This window comes from Lucilia cuprina, chromosome 3 (genome assembly GCF_022045245.1).
Source record: "Lucilia cuprina isolate Lc7/37 chromosome 3, ASM2204524v1, whole genome shotgun sequence".
Taxonomy (NCBI): domain Eukaryota; kingdom Metazoa; phylum Arthropoda; class Insecta; order Diptera; family Calliphoridae; genus Lucilia; species Lucilia cuprina.
This window is the reverse complement of record NC_060951.1, coordinates 58,478,858-58,494,263: the sequence shown is the minus strand read 5'-3', so window position 1 is coordinate 58,494,263 and position 15,406 is coordinate 58,478,858. Positions and strand designations below refer to the sequence as shown.

The 15,406-nt window shown below is 27.7% G+C and overlaps 1 protein-coding gene across 2 annotated transcripts in view; it reads right to left on the bottom strand.

Moving 5' to 3' along the window:
• The window catches only part of LOC111675669 (integrin alpha-PS2), a 62,420-nt gene that overhangs the window by 30,387 nt on the left and 16,627 nt on the right, over positions 1–15,406 (bottom strand). For both annotated transcript variants that reach the window (XM_046945466.1, XM_046945467.1), the window contains exon 2: positions 6,596–6,720. In XM_046945466.1, coding sequence (XP_046801422.1) covers positions 6,596–6,720 — 125 coding nt within the window. The remainder of the gene's footprint in view (positions 1–6,595; positions 6,721–15,406) is intronic.

Here is a 15,406-nt window from a genome sequence, read left to right as displayed (position 1 = left end):
ATTGAAATCTTTTTGAAAATTAAATTTTAAAGAAGTTGTTGTTGTTCCCCCCTTTTTCTCAACCACCTCTCTGAAACTACTCGTTGCACTATTTAAACTTTTGTTTACTTATCTCGACTTAAAGCAGCCTAAGCAAAGACCGATCATCTCTTACTTTTTTCTTTTTTTTTTGCGATTTAGTAAAACCATAAATATGTTGACTATTACCCACCGAGTAATAACCATGAATTAGCGTATTTATAGCACTTCATGAACATGACCATTATCATGTGAAAAAAAAACAAATACAACAAACAACAAACTATTGTAGACACTGCTTTACAAAAAAAAAAGAATAAAAATTCTATGTTCTTCATTTCTTAAGTAGCAAAACTATAGGTGCTGGTGGTTGTAATACCTCCTAAGATAATGATGATGCACTCGGTCGATCATTATTTAATTTATAGTTTTTATTTGCTGACGATCGTTGGTGATCGTCGGTGTGCCATGGAAAATGTGAACTATTTTGCATGCTACTTTATACAAAGTGCTTGCGGAATAGAAAATTCATATATGGAGCCATCATCATCATCATTATTATCTTCTATAGACAAAACCATAAACATTTACTGCAGTCTTCACGGCTGTAGACAAGATGTTCTGCATAAATTTACATTTTACGCACATTTTCTTCTTCTTTTATACTCTCCTCTACTTTACGTTCGTTTGTATACCCTTCACCTTCGTGAGAAGTGTATATATAAGTTTGTCATTCCGTTTGTAATTTCTATAATATAATTTTCCGACCCTATAGAGTATATATATTCTGGTTCCATATAAGTAGATAGCGGAGTCGATTAAGCCATGTCCGTCTGTCCGTCCGTCTGTCTGTTGAAATCAGTTTTTAGAGGTACCAAAATATCGGCGAGACTCGAATCTTTAATAATTCAGTTAGACATGCTTTCGAGAAGATCGCTATTTAAAATCAGCAAAATCGGTCTATAAATAACGGAGATATGAGCAAAAATCCGAGACAACCTGTGAAAATTTTATCAAAAAAGCCACATTTTTTCATGCTTTGTTAAAAAAAGCAACAACAACACTGTGAATTGGACAAAGATGTACATGTGCGTGTGAAGATGTATTTGGTTTTATTCAGCTGTGTATTTTTTTTTGTATGTTTGGTTGCTGTTCTGTTCTCACGAAGGTGAAGGGTATAACAAAAACAAGGAGATAAAGCAGTAATATGTTGGTAATACAGCTCATATTTGTTTGAGGGTCGTAATACAGTTTGACGGTGGTATTACAGTACAACGGTTAATATTTCTTTCTGCTACAGTTTATATTTGTTTGTGTGTATGTTATATGTGACATGTGTGCAGAGATTCAAAATAAATAAAAACTGTTTTTTAAAACATACTTGGTGAAGGGTATATAAGATTCGGCACAGTCGAATATAGAAATATTACTTGTTTTAGGTTATTTGTCTCTTTAAAAAGTTTTATAAGGGGGGCTTTCCATAAATAAATTATTTTTTATTGTTTCCAATAGGAAACAGTTCGACATTTTATTCAAATTTCTGTCAATTTCCTATGGAACGTCCCATATTTTTAGAGCATTTACTTAAAACATCTAAAACAATATGCAAACAACCAGACTTTTTAATTCTTTTAGAAGTAAGTACATGCACACATCGCGAAGTACTTATATTTAGTTGTTGTTGTTTTTGTTTGTATAGGAAATTTCCTCTTTAGCAAATGTTTTGCAAATGATTGTTTCATGTGGTTCTGTGCGTTTTGTACTCGGGCCCATCCATTCAAACCAAAACATTGCCGTCAGACATTCACTCATTCCGCACGGTACTTTACTGTGGGTATATTTTGTGGTCTTGTTGTGTATTTTTTTTTATTTTTGTAATGGTAAAGCGCACGCGCGGGCTTTCATCATCAATCGCGCATTAGCCACAAAATTTACAAAACATCCAACAAACAAGCGTATAATTTTATTTGCACATCCGCACACAGACCTACTCCAAGAGTTATTGAAAATAAAAAAATGGAAAGGAAAAGAAGCTGTAGCAAAAAACTTGCCACAATTTGTTTTTTTTTATTGTTACGGTTTCCATGATAAACAAAAACAAGAAAGTACCACAAAATGTGTTTCTCCAAAGTGTATGGCCAACATGTTTTTTGTGCCTAAATATGGTGGAGCATTATAAATTGAGCGGTATTTTTTCGGGATGGCAGAAGTTTAAGTAATGAAATTTGTGTGATGACAGGAATTTTGAATGGCTAAATAATGTTGAAAGGTATGGAATTTGCAATTGAATTCCTTTTAACAAATGGTTGAGGAAAAGCGTTAAAAGTGTTTCTTGAAAAAACTCAGCCAATATGATTTTTTTCACCAGCTCATCCACCTCGTATCCAGCGATCATGCCAGAAATGTAACAAAATGAATTGACTTGATCAAATGATCTTCTCTGTCTAGTCATTGTAGTATTGCTTTGTGGGCCTCGATAAATATCATTGCAATTTGAATTTGATCATCAACAGAAGATCAACAGATCATCATCCACTTGATCAATATGGCAAATTGAAATATTGATCATGCCAGAAACGTAACAAAAATAATTGACTTGATCTGCTCTGTCTAGTTTTCATAATGTCCGACATTTTGCTGATATCAATTCGGAATCATTGATGTACAATTTAAGAATCATTTTGGGTCTCGAAAAAAAATCAATCAACAAAACTCAGGCGATTTTCAACTTAATATGAATTTGATCACCAACTGAAGATCACCAGAACAATCAATTCTTAGCATATTGCAAAGGTACGAGGATAGTCAACATGATAGAATAATATTTTTTGTCTAGTTTCCATAATATCCAAAGATCACCAGATTGTTTATTCGAAGCAACGTTATTGCAAACATAAATATCGATCACACCAGATTATTGTTCAATTTGACCTTATTTGTGAGCCTCGATAAAGATCGATGATTTGTAGTCAATCAACAAATTCAGATGATCATCAACACAATAAGAACTTGATCACCAACAGAAGATCACCATATAATCCAATTCGATGCAACGACTTGATCGATATGACAAAGGGAAATATCGATCATGTCAGAAAAGTATTGACTTTTCAATTCGCAACCATTGATGTACTATTTAAGATTTTTTGTGGGTCTCGATAAAGATCGACGCTATGTAGTCAATAAACAAAGCCGATCTGCAATCCAACATCCAATTATGGAATATTAGATGTTCTGAGGTGTTTTTTTTTCACTGACGGTTTAGTCAGTCTAAGAAATTAAACCGTGTTTGAAAAACAATGCAATGGTGAATATTGTTTATCACTAAAAATAAACCCGAAGAATTAAGTTAATTGTTTAAATTTTTATATTAAGCTTAGTAATCGTGATCTTCGAGATTTTAATGTTGCAATATTTGAAGATCTCATCTAGTATTTGATCTTGCTAAACTTTTATTTATAATATGTAGATTTTAGATGATTTAGAAATGATCTTGAACGAGTTATTCTAAGAAACACTGAAAGCCAGAACAAATGATTGAGGAACCCAAATATGTTGAATTTAATAAAGATCGATGATGTGCAAACAAATTTAGACCTTTAATGGGAATATCATCAGAATTATTTGAGACAAACATTAATATTACTTTCGTTGAAAATCACTTTTTTCTAGTTTAATTCAGAAACGACCCTGACTCTCTACTATTGATCTTTCGCTTTCATGCTTCGATCGTTTCAAGTTATCAATCGTTTTGATATATCAATGAATCTCGATATGAATAAAAAAATGTATAGTCTTAAATTGATCCAGACGCTTAAGTATCATTATTTTCTAAAACTACTGCTGTCTGCTGGTAACTGCAACAATTCTGATTCTTAAATATTCCATTATATAAAAAGGAGAGATCCTACAAAATCCAGCAAAAATTTGAATTTTTTTGCCAAAATCTTCATTCAAAATTGAATCATTCTAAAGCAACTTATTCCTTAGAACTTCTGTTATTTCAGATACGCACTACAAATTCTGAAACTAATAGCATAATCGAAAAATAACATATGCGGAAATATGGTAATTTTCAACATTTTCTGTTTTTTTATAGTGAATTTAGAAATAGACATTTATAGTTTTAGTGTTTTTATTTTTCTAGTTTTTTTGATATGTATAAAAGAATGAACGTAAATGAATAAAAAATATCTACAAAGGAAAACAACATTCTTCTTTATGATCTTGGCAAATCGTAAATGTAAATAATGTTGTTGTTGTTGCTGCTGCTTGAGCCATAAAACGAAATAACATTCTCTTGCAATGGTCAGGTAGTATTTGCAGTTGTAGAAGTAGAATTACATTTATTTTACTATTGCTGGTTACAACATATGCACTAAATAAATAATTTCCGTTTGCAGCAAATTTTATTTGTAATAAGTTGGTTGTATTTTTAAGGTGAACTAGTTTTGCCCTAAAAAACACCAACAATTCAACATCAAACAAACTTTGTTAGAGACAAAAATAAAAAAGCTTAACGGCAAATGATCGTATGCGGTAGAGTGCCATAATGCGTAGGTTTGAAACTTAAATAAACACAAGTTGTCACTACTAAATATTTGTCTATTGGGATTTTGTTGTTTTTTTTTTTTTTTTGTTATTTCAATTGCATATGTATGTATGTGGGTTGTGTTGGAGCATTGAAAAAACGCCCAAACATTTGTACGAAAGCTGCTTTAAGCATATCAACTAAAACAAATAAATATTTTATCAAGATCATCTATAACATGTCACTCACTTCGTTTTCCTCTCTAGAGATCATCATCATCATCATTCAATGGTGGCATATTTACGGTAATAAAGACATTTTTATTCATTCATTGACATTTTAGCCAACATTTGTTTGAGTTTTTTTTCTTGTTAACGAATAAAAATGTAACTGAATAGAAAAAGCTTAAAGTCATTCACTTGTGTATGCATTGGAATAATAGAATAGAAGAACTTGTACAAATTTGTTGCTATAATTAGGATAAGAATCTAAAACACTAGACAGCCCTAATATTTCTTTTAATTTTCATTTTCCCAAAAAATAAGCATAATCATTTCGTTGTGCCTAGACACCCAGCATGGGAATTATTTAAATTTGTTTCGTTTTTTTAATATTGATCATTCATCTTGGTATTATAAACCACCTGAGACTGAGGGCGGAGTGGTTTTGTTATAATTTTTTTTTGCTTTTAAACACTAAGAGAAAAATATGCTATAAATATAATAGATTTACATTGTTTGCAAGAAATTTGACTATATTATGGTCACTATAATTATATTTTTAGTTGTTGGAAAAATATTGTAATAAATTTGTATCATTATAACTAGGAAATTAACAATATTATGTTTGTTATAATAATAGTTTTGTCGCCATAAATATATTATGTTAAAATTATAATTATGGCAATGTTATGTTTAGTTGGAAATATTTAGTAATAAATTTTAACAGGAAATTACAATATTATGTTTGTTATAATAATATATTTGTCGCCATAAATATATCATGTTAAATTTATGATTTAAAAAGTTATCGGAATGATATATATGATTATATCTTAAGCTATGTATACACGGTTGCTAGATCTTACAACGTTGGCAGTAAAACGTACAGAAAATATCTAACAACAGTGTAAACTTACAAATTTTGTCTTCCAATATTGTCAGTAATGCCTTTTCTGACAAAGTTGCTAAAGAAATGTTATAAGTTGAGACGATTTTTCGACATTTTCTGAACATTTTACTGACAACGTTGTAATAACTGACAACCGTGTATCACGGCTTTCACAAATATATGTGTCTTATTAACATTAACACAAAAAATTATTTGGATTGCCTGAAAATTATTATGGTCACTATAATCTTATTTTTCTTTGAAGACAACATGTAAATTTAAATTTTAACATTATTACTAGAAAATTATCTATGTTATGGTTATTATAATAATATTTCTAGTAATCATAAACATATGTTAATTTCAAAATTTATATATTTGATTACAGCCAACAAACATATGTTTCTGGCAATAGTAATGTAACAGTTTTAAGAATTACAGCAATAAAATTGGTTTGTTTATAAGAAATTGAAAAATATTTTTGGCTGTCGACAAAATATTATGTTAAATGTTAATATTATTACTAGAAAATTAACAATATTATGATTACTGTAACAATATGTCTAGTTGCATTAAACATATCATTTCAAATTTATTACTTAAGTAGTTACCATAAACATATATTTGATTACAGCAAGATATGTATGTTTCTGGCAATAATGTTTATGATTGTAAATGCTATTTTAAACCTTAAAATTTAAGAATAACACTTGCTGTTAGTAACCTCAACCATATAAATGATAGCGATAAACATCGATAAGTTTTCTTTTAATAACATTGAAATGTTTACAGTAACCTTAATATTTCTCTTACTGTAAACATTTCTCTTTTCTTATAATAACTTAATAAACTTAATATATGCTGGTTCTTAAAATTTTTCTTTTGAGTATTTGATTTCTATATGTTATTAAGTTAATAACATTATTAAATACTTACTTGAAGAATCAAATTTCACTAAATTACAGTCACCATCGTTCATGCCGCAATTGAATACGGCACCGGCTTCTATAACACCTTCTTGATATGAAGAGGTATCAAATTTAGGGGCACCGACCACCAAACTGCAAATAAAAGAGAAAACACAGGGAAAAAAAATAAATTAGTTTCATTATTGAGAGAATAAACTAGTTAAAATTTGTATTTGAAAGAGCAAACTAAAGATCATATCCCAAGGAAGTTAAAGTATTGAGTTATTGAACTTGAATTCGACTTTATTAATGTCTTTACACAAGTTCGCATTATATTTAATTAAAATATGCCTTTAGTGTCTTAAATAATTTCATGCAATATTTGTTTAATTTACCCGTGTATTTATTTTTTTTTTATTTAAATTAAAGTTCATTCACCAATTTCTTTGAAAAAAATCGCAATTTAAGTCATTATTATTACTTTTGCTTTAAATTTAACTTTTGACTAATAAAAGAATTTCAACCATTTTTTTGGTAAACAAAATATGATTAAGACCATAAAAATGATATACAGAAAATAGATAAATTTATTTATTTTAATTGTTTAGATAAGCATTGTTATTTTAAAGAATTTTATTCAGATTAATCATGAAGTTAAAAACAATTTATACTAAATAAAGTCTTAAAAATTAAAGATCAACTTGATAATAAATAATACGATCAAATTTGCTCGATCGGATTGTTATCATAAATCATAATCAAATCAAAATGTACAAGAATTCTGGTTCAATAATGAATGTCATCATCATTAAAATAAAAGTTACGGTGAATGTTGTATTCGCCGTAATTCAGCGCTGAGTTATAAATTAAAATTTTCTGTTTAAATTTTTTTTTATAAATTTCAACTTAAAACAATTGCATTTTATGCTTTTATTCCAAATAACTCTGTAATCAGGTCATTGTTATTTTTATATTAAATTTATATTTTTTTTTCTTTTTAAATAATTCAATTCAAAATTATTGTCGCTTATATATTTAAAATGAACTTTCGTAAAATTTACAAATTTCCTAAAAAATACTAACTTCCCAGCAAAAACATACATTCAAAAGTAAGAAGTTACTTTTGATCGCTTACAAGTAGTAAGTTAAATAATCACTTACTTCAATCGTCTACAGATAAATCGTTAAGAAAGCAGTTTTGTGGGGAGGGTATTATACGTTTGTGCTGATGTTTGTAACATACAAAAATATTGGTCCAATACCCACCTTAAAGTATACCGATCGATTTAGAATCATTTTTTGAGTCGATTAAGACATGTCCGTCCGTCAGTCCGTCTGTCTGTCTGTCTGTCTGTCTGTCTGTCTGTCCGTCTGTCCGGCTGGCTGGCTGTCCAATGGCTGTCCGCAATTTTCAAGATAATTTGTTGAAATTTGGACCAAGCATGTTTTTAGGCACAAGGACGAAGCCTATTGAAAATGGTTAAAATCGGTCCATTATTTCACCTAGCCCCCATACAACCGTACCTCCCGATTTAAACTTTTTATGCCATAATTACGTCTAAAATTGACTTGTCATAAAATATTACCGTGCCCCCCCCCCCCCCCCCCCCCCCCCCCCCCCCCCCCCCTAGGCATTTCATAACCAGTAAACTTTTTACAAATAGTAGTCTCTAGTCTAGTCCATAGTCTAATATATGTATAGTTTGTTCTACAGTTTAGTCTATAATCTAGTCTATTGTCTATAGCTTAGTCAGTCTATTCTCTAGTCTAGTCTATAGTCTAGTCTTTAGTGTAGAGTCTAGTCTATTCTCCAGTCTACAGTCTAGTCTAGTTTTGCTGAATAAAGTTTAAAATCTAAGTGCTATTTTATAAGCTAACAATTTCGATTTTCCATGCCTGGTCTTATACACATCATTATTTGTTAGTCATTACTAGACTGCTTTTAAGTAATGCCAGTAGTATGTAGTGGTAATGTTTTTGTTGGGTAACTAACTAAGAACATAATTTTATGTTTTATTCTTATTTTGTTTAAAGATTAATCATAAAGGAAATTAAAAAAAACTTTAAAACAAGAACACAAATCTTGAAATACTGCCAATATTAGGAATTTATTATCGTCACATTTTGATTTTTTTTGTTATTTTTTTAAGCAATAACAAATTGTATGTTTATGCAAAAAGTAGAAGAAAAAACAAATTTGATTTCGAAAATTTCAAATCATTACACAGATTGTATGGGTTTCTGGGGACAAGGCGTTAATGCCACGCGTTTATTTCACATAAATTTTTTTTATTTTCATACAAAAAAGTATAAAAATAAAAAAACAAATACATTTAATTTAAATAACAAAGAAAATAAAGCATGAATCATACAGCAAAAAAAAAAAAATAAAATAAAAATATATTTAAATTTACTATTAAAAAATTTTGCCGAAATTTTGTAGTTTCAAAAACAGCTGGCGTTTGAATTTTTTGTTTTATTGAATCAAATTAAACAGTTGAAATTATTAGTCATTTAAAATAATTAAACCAAAATTGAGTAATTAGTGATTTAAGACTTTCCTAGAAAAAAGTATTTAAATTTATACTTTCAATATTTTATTAGTCATATTGACTAATTAATAAAACATACAAAATAATTAAAAAAAAATAAAATGATTTCATATAAGACAAAAAATAAAATGATGTTATTAAAAATCTTTTAAAAGAAAATTTTGAAAGATTTTCATATTTCAACAGTTTTCAATTTTATTCAACAAAATAAAACTGAAAACTTCCATAATTTAATTTTTAATAAAATATTTTCATTAAAAATGTATCTCTCTCTCTCTTCTCTTCTATATCTATCTGCCTCGATCTTGTTTGTTAAAGTAAATTTTTAGTTTTGTAGTTTTTTTATTATTATTTTATTATTTTTTTTTTTTATTTTTGAAATTCTGTGTTCTACTTTTTTTTGTTGAAATTTTTTCAATTAATTATTTTACACTCCTCTAGAAAATAAATATGTACACATCGTACGTACGCAAAGAATTTTGCAATAAATAATTGAACATCATGTAAATTTCTAAATTGTTTATACTACAATCAAGTGTATTGTTTAAATTATAAAAACTACACAACAACAACTCTATACCTACATATCGAGTTGTTGTTGGGTCTATACTATTTCCTTTTACATTCCTATTAGATCGTGTAGTAGTTGTTTCTATTTTTTTTTCAGCTACAGATCTAAATTGATAAACAAACTTTTACTAAATTGTGGCATTTTGTTTATTTGTTTTTCTTCTTTTTTTCAATTTAATTTTAAAAATTCCACGAACTTGTACTTTTTTTATATAGTTCTGGTTTTCTTAAAATCCTATTGCTCAATATAATTGCGGAAAAATTAAGAGAATTTATTAATGAAGTGCATTCAGTTAATTTTATAATAACGGATTTGTATTGTATTTAAGTTTATTTAGAGTGATTTCAATGTGTAATTTAAAACGAGAAAATAAAGCAAAAATTATGTTTTTTAAGAAGAAAATTATTTATTCGAATGTTGCAATTGAATTGTTGCATTTGATTCGAGAGAACAAAAAGTCTTTTTTGATATTTTCTTTTATTTTTAGAAACTGTTTGCTTAAACAAAACTGATGAAACTTTTTCTAAAACAAAAACACAATGATTGAAACGTTAATTTGGCTTTAAAAGCTCTAATTAAGCTTTTAAGCACGTTAATAATAATTAAAACACACTGCAGAGCTCGAATAAAGCTTTTGTTCAATATAAGTTTATTGAGTTATGAAAGTTATAATTTTTCAAGAGAATGAATCTATAGTTTAGTCTATAGTCTAGTCTATAGTCTAGTCTATAGTCTAGTCTATAGTCTAGTCTATAGTCTAGTCTATAGTCTAGTCTATAGTCTAGTCTATAGTCTAGTCTATAGTCTAGTCTATAGTCTAGTCTATAGTCTAGTCTATAGTCTAGTCTATAGTCTAGTCTATAGTCTAGTCTATAGTCTAGTCTATAGTCTAGTCTATAGTCTTGTCTATAGTCTAGTCTATAGTCTAGTCTATAGTATATATTGTCTATATTTTAGTCTATTATTAAAATTTTATAGCAAAAGTTTAGACACCCTAAATATTTCTATCTTGATTCGATCAATTACCTTTAAACAATTTCATTATTTACAAAACTTAACAATTGATATTTTTACTATTTTTTTCTTAGAATTCTGCAATTCTATTATTAGTTCTATTATATTCAGACCCCTTTCTTATTATGGTATTCAAAACTATTCATAAATTCTAACAATTATTTATAACTTTTTACCAAATATATTCGACATAATGTTATTTATCTAATAAATAATCAGACAATAAATATTTAAATAATATTTGTTTTTTTTTCATATGAGGTAATAATTTATTAATAATTTTTTGCATATATGGATGCCAACTACTTGTTAAATATTTTTGAATCATTGATCATGTTAAATATGACGTCAGGCTAATTTAGTTTGTATTACTTATTATACAAACAATATGAAAAGACATTGAACACAAATTGTTTATAAACAAAATTGCTTTAAAAAACAATTAAATAAAACATTTGTTTATTTGTTTTAACAGATGTTGGAGAAATTTGCAAAATAAATTTCAAATGAAAAAGAATTCAAAAAAAATTATAAAATTACAAAAAAAAAGATTTTAAAAAATAAGGGTGCTTTAACTAACTGGCTTTTGTAAAAAACTGGGAAGGCGTTTTTTGTTAAAAATCTTCTTAAAATACTTTTAATGGTATTTAAGAGTTTGTTCATCTTTTGACAGATGTCACTTTTCAATTTATTTTTATTAAATATATATTGCGAAAAACCATCATCAAGTAGCACCCTTTTGTCGAAATTTTTGCTTTTGCTACAGCGGGGGAAGAGTTTAAGTATTATATTGCTGTTGTTGTTGCTTAAGAACTGAACCCTCATTTATTGGCTTCCGAATTGTTTTATTAACAAATATAAAGAATGATGACTTTAAATGGGATTTTAAATAGATTTTTATTAATCAAATAGAGTGTTTGTGACAATTGGAAATAAAAAAAAAAATATTTATCTATTTATTGAATTTTTGTTTGTTGACAGTTAATACAGTTTAATTAAAATTAATTGTGTCTCTTTTTTTTCCAGATTTTTCATGACTTTCATTACGATGTAAGGGATTGTATTTAATATAAATTTATTGAAATATTATGATAATATTTAATTAAAAATTTATTAATTTTTAATATTAAGCAACCTCAGTGTCTTTATGAAAATGCTTTGATTGAACTAAAACTGATTTAGAAATGAACTAGAACTGAACTAGAACTGAACTAGAACTGAACTAGAACTGAACTAGAACTGAACTAGAACTGAACTAGAACTGAACTAGAACTGAACTAGAACTGCTATTGTCTAGTCTATAGTCTAGTCTATAGTCTAGTCTATAGTCTAGTCTATAGTCTAGTCTATAGTCTAGTCTATAGTCTAGTCTATAGTCTAGTCTATAGTCTAGTCTATAGTCTAGTCTATAGTCTAGTCTATAGTCTAGTCTATAGTCTAGTCTATAGTCTAGTCTATAGTCTAGTCTATAGTCTAGTCTATAGTCTAGTCTATAGTCTAGTCTATAGTCTAGTCTATAGTCTAGTCTATAGTCTAGTCTATAGTCTAGTCTATAGTCTAGTCTATAGTCTAGTCTATAGTCTAGTCTATAGTCTAGTCTATAGTCTAGTCTATAGTCTAGTCTATAGTCTAGTCTATAGTCTAGTCTATAGTCTAGTCTATAGTCTAGTCTAGTCTATAGTCTAGTCTATAGTCTAGTCTATAGTCTAGTCTATAGTCTAGTCTATAGTCTAGTCTATAGTCTAGTCTATAGTCTAGTCTATAGTCTAGTCTATAGTCTAGTCTATAGTCTAGTCTATAGTCTAGTCTATAGTCTAGTCTATAGTCTAGTCTATAGTCTAGTCTATAGTCTAGTCTATAGTCTAGTCTATAGTCTAGTCTATAGTCTAGTCTATAGTCTAGTCTATAGTCTAGTCTATAGTCTAGTCTATAGTCTAGTCTATAGTCTAGTCTATAGTCTAGTCTATAGTCTAGTCTATAGTCTAGTCTATAGTCTAGTCTATAGTCTAGTCTATAGTCTAGTCTATAGTCTAGTCTATAGTCTAGTCTATAGTCTAGTCTATAGTCTAGTCTATAGTCTAGTCTATAGTCTAGTCTATAGTCTAGTCTATAGTCTAGTCTATAGTCTAGTCTATAGTCTAGTCTATAGTCTAGTCTATAGTCTAGTCTATAGTCTAGTCTATAGTCTAGTCTATAGTCTAGTCTATAGTCTTGTCTATAGTCTAGTCTATAGTCTAGTCTATAGTATATATTGTCTATATTTTAGTCTATTATTAAAATTTTATAGCAAAAGTTTAGACACCCTAAATATTTCTATCTTGATTCGATCAATTACCTTTAAACAATTTCATTATTTACAAAACTTAACAATTGATATTTTTACTATTTTTTTCTTAGAATTCTGCAATTCTATTATTAGTTCTATTATATTCAGACCCCTTTCTTATTATGGTATTCAAAACTATTCATAAATTCTAACAATTATTTATAACTTTTTACCAAATATATTCGACATAATGTTATTTATCTAATAAATAATCAGACAATAAATATTTAAATAATATTTGTTTTTTTTTCATATGAGGTAATAATTTATTAATAATTTTTTGCATATATGGATGCCAACTACTTGTTAAATATTTTTGAATCATTGATCATGTTAAATATGACGTCAGGCTAATTTAGTTTGTATTACTTATTATACAAACAATATGAAAAGACATTGAACACAAATTGTTTATAAACAAAATTGCTTTAAAAAACAATTAAATAAAACATTTGTTTATTTGTTTTAACAGATGTTGGAGAAATTTGCAAAATAAATTTCAAATGAAAAAGAATTCAAAAAAAATTATAAAATTACAAAAAAAAAGATTTTAAAAAATAAGGGTGCTTTAACTAACTGGCTTTTGTAAAAAACTGGGAAGGCGTTTTTTGTTAAAAATCTTCTTAAAATACTTTTAATGGTATTTAAGAGTTTGTTCATCTTTTGACAGATGTCACTTTTCAATTTATTTTTATTAAATATATATTGCGAAAAACCATCATCAAGTAGCACCCTTTTGTCGAAATTTTTGCTTTTGCTACAGCGGGGGAAGAGTTTAAGTATTATATTGCTGTTGTTGTTGCTTAAGAACTGAACCCTCATTTATTGGCTTCCGAATTGTTTTATTAACAAATATAAAGAATGATGACTTTAAATGGGATTTTAAATAGATTTTTATTAATCAAATAGAGTGTTTGTGACAATTGGAAATAAAAAAAAAAATATTTATCTATTTATTGAATTTTTGTTTGTTGACAGTTAATACAGTTTAATTAAAATTAATTGTGTCTCTTTTTTTTCCAGATTTTTCATGACTTTCATTACGATGTAAGGGATTGTATTTAATATAAATTTATTGAAATATTATGATAATATTTAATTAAAAATTTATTAATTTTTAATATTAAGCAACCTCAGTGTCTTTATGAAAATGCTTTGATTGAACTAAAACTGATTTAGAAATGAACTAGAACTGAACTAGAACTGAACTAGAACTGAACTAGAACTGAACTAGAACTGAACTAGAACTGAACTAGAACTGAACTAGAACTGAACTAGAACTGAACTAGAACTGAACTAGAACTGAACTAGAACTGAACTGGAACTGAACTAGAACTGAACTAGAATTGAACTAGAATTGAACTAGAATTGAACTAGAACTGAACTAGAACTGAACTAGAACTAGAACTGAACTAGAACTGAACTAGAACTGAACTAGAACTGAACTAGAACTGAACTAGAACTGAACTAGAACTGAACTAGAACTGAACTAGAACTGAACTAGAACTGAACTAGAACTGAACTAGAACTGAACTAGAACTGAACTAGAACTGAACTAGAACTGAACTAGAACTGAACTAGAACTGAACTAGAACTGAACTAGAACTGAACTAGAACTGAACTAGAACTGATCTAGAACTGAACTAGAACTAAACTAGAACTGAACTAGAACTAAACTAGAACTTTCCTATATTCCTTACAAAACTGTCAAAAAGCACACTTAAAAAGCTTTTCAAAATTCCATAGACAATTTTTGAAGGGTAAAACACCTTAATTATTACTATCAAACAATTATACCAACATATTAAAATAAAATTATAAAGCAATTATTAAGACCATTTTAATATTTAAATGTTTGTCTACTCCCATATAAAGTGTTGAAAAATGGGAAAAGAATTTTAAATAAAAACATAAATAAATATTTACCGGATAAGCGCTTGAGTGACTTTTGTTTGGTGTGTATTTCCCTTTTTCATTTACAATAATACAACAATTACAACCTACATCAACAATTTGAATGTAATGTGAACAAAAACACAAATATTCTTACATACAAACACTTATAAAGGGAATAATGTAATATACGCTCCCTCTCTCATAATAAAAGCAAAAAAAAAAAAGAAAATTTCCCCCTCAATTACACTTTTATAAACTCACAGAACACATGGTCAAGTCAGTTAGGCTGGTAGGCGTGTTAAAGAATAAAGTTAAAGTCATAAAAATTTTTAACAAAAACATTTTAAATAATTAAAAATTTTCAACTAAAATTAAATTTTCCTTGAATTAAAACAAATTATCTAAAAAAAACACATATGGGATTTGAAATAAAAAACAATAATTTTCCCAGTTAATTTAACTACTTACTCTCTTCTTTAA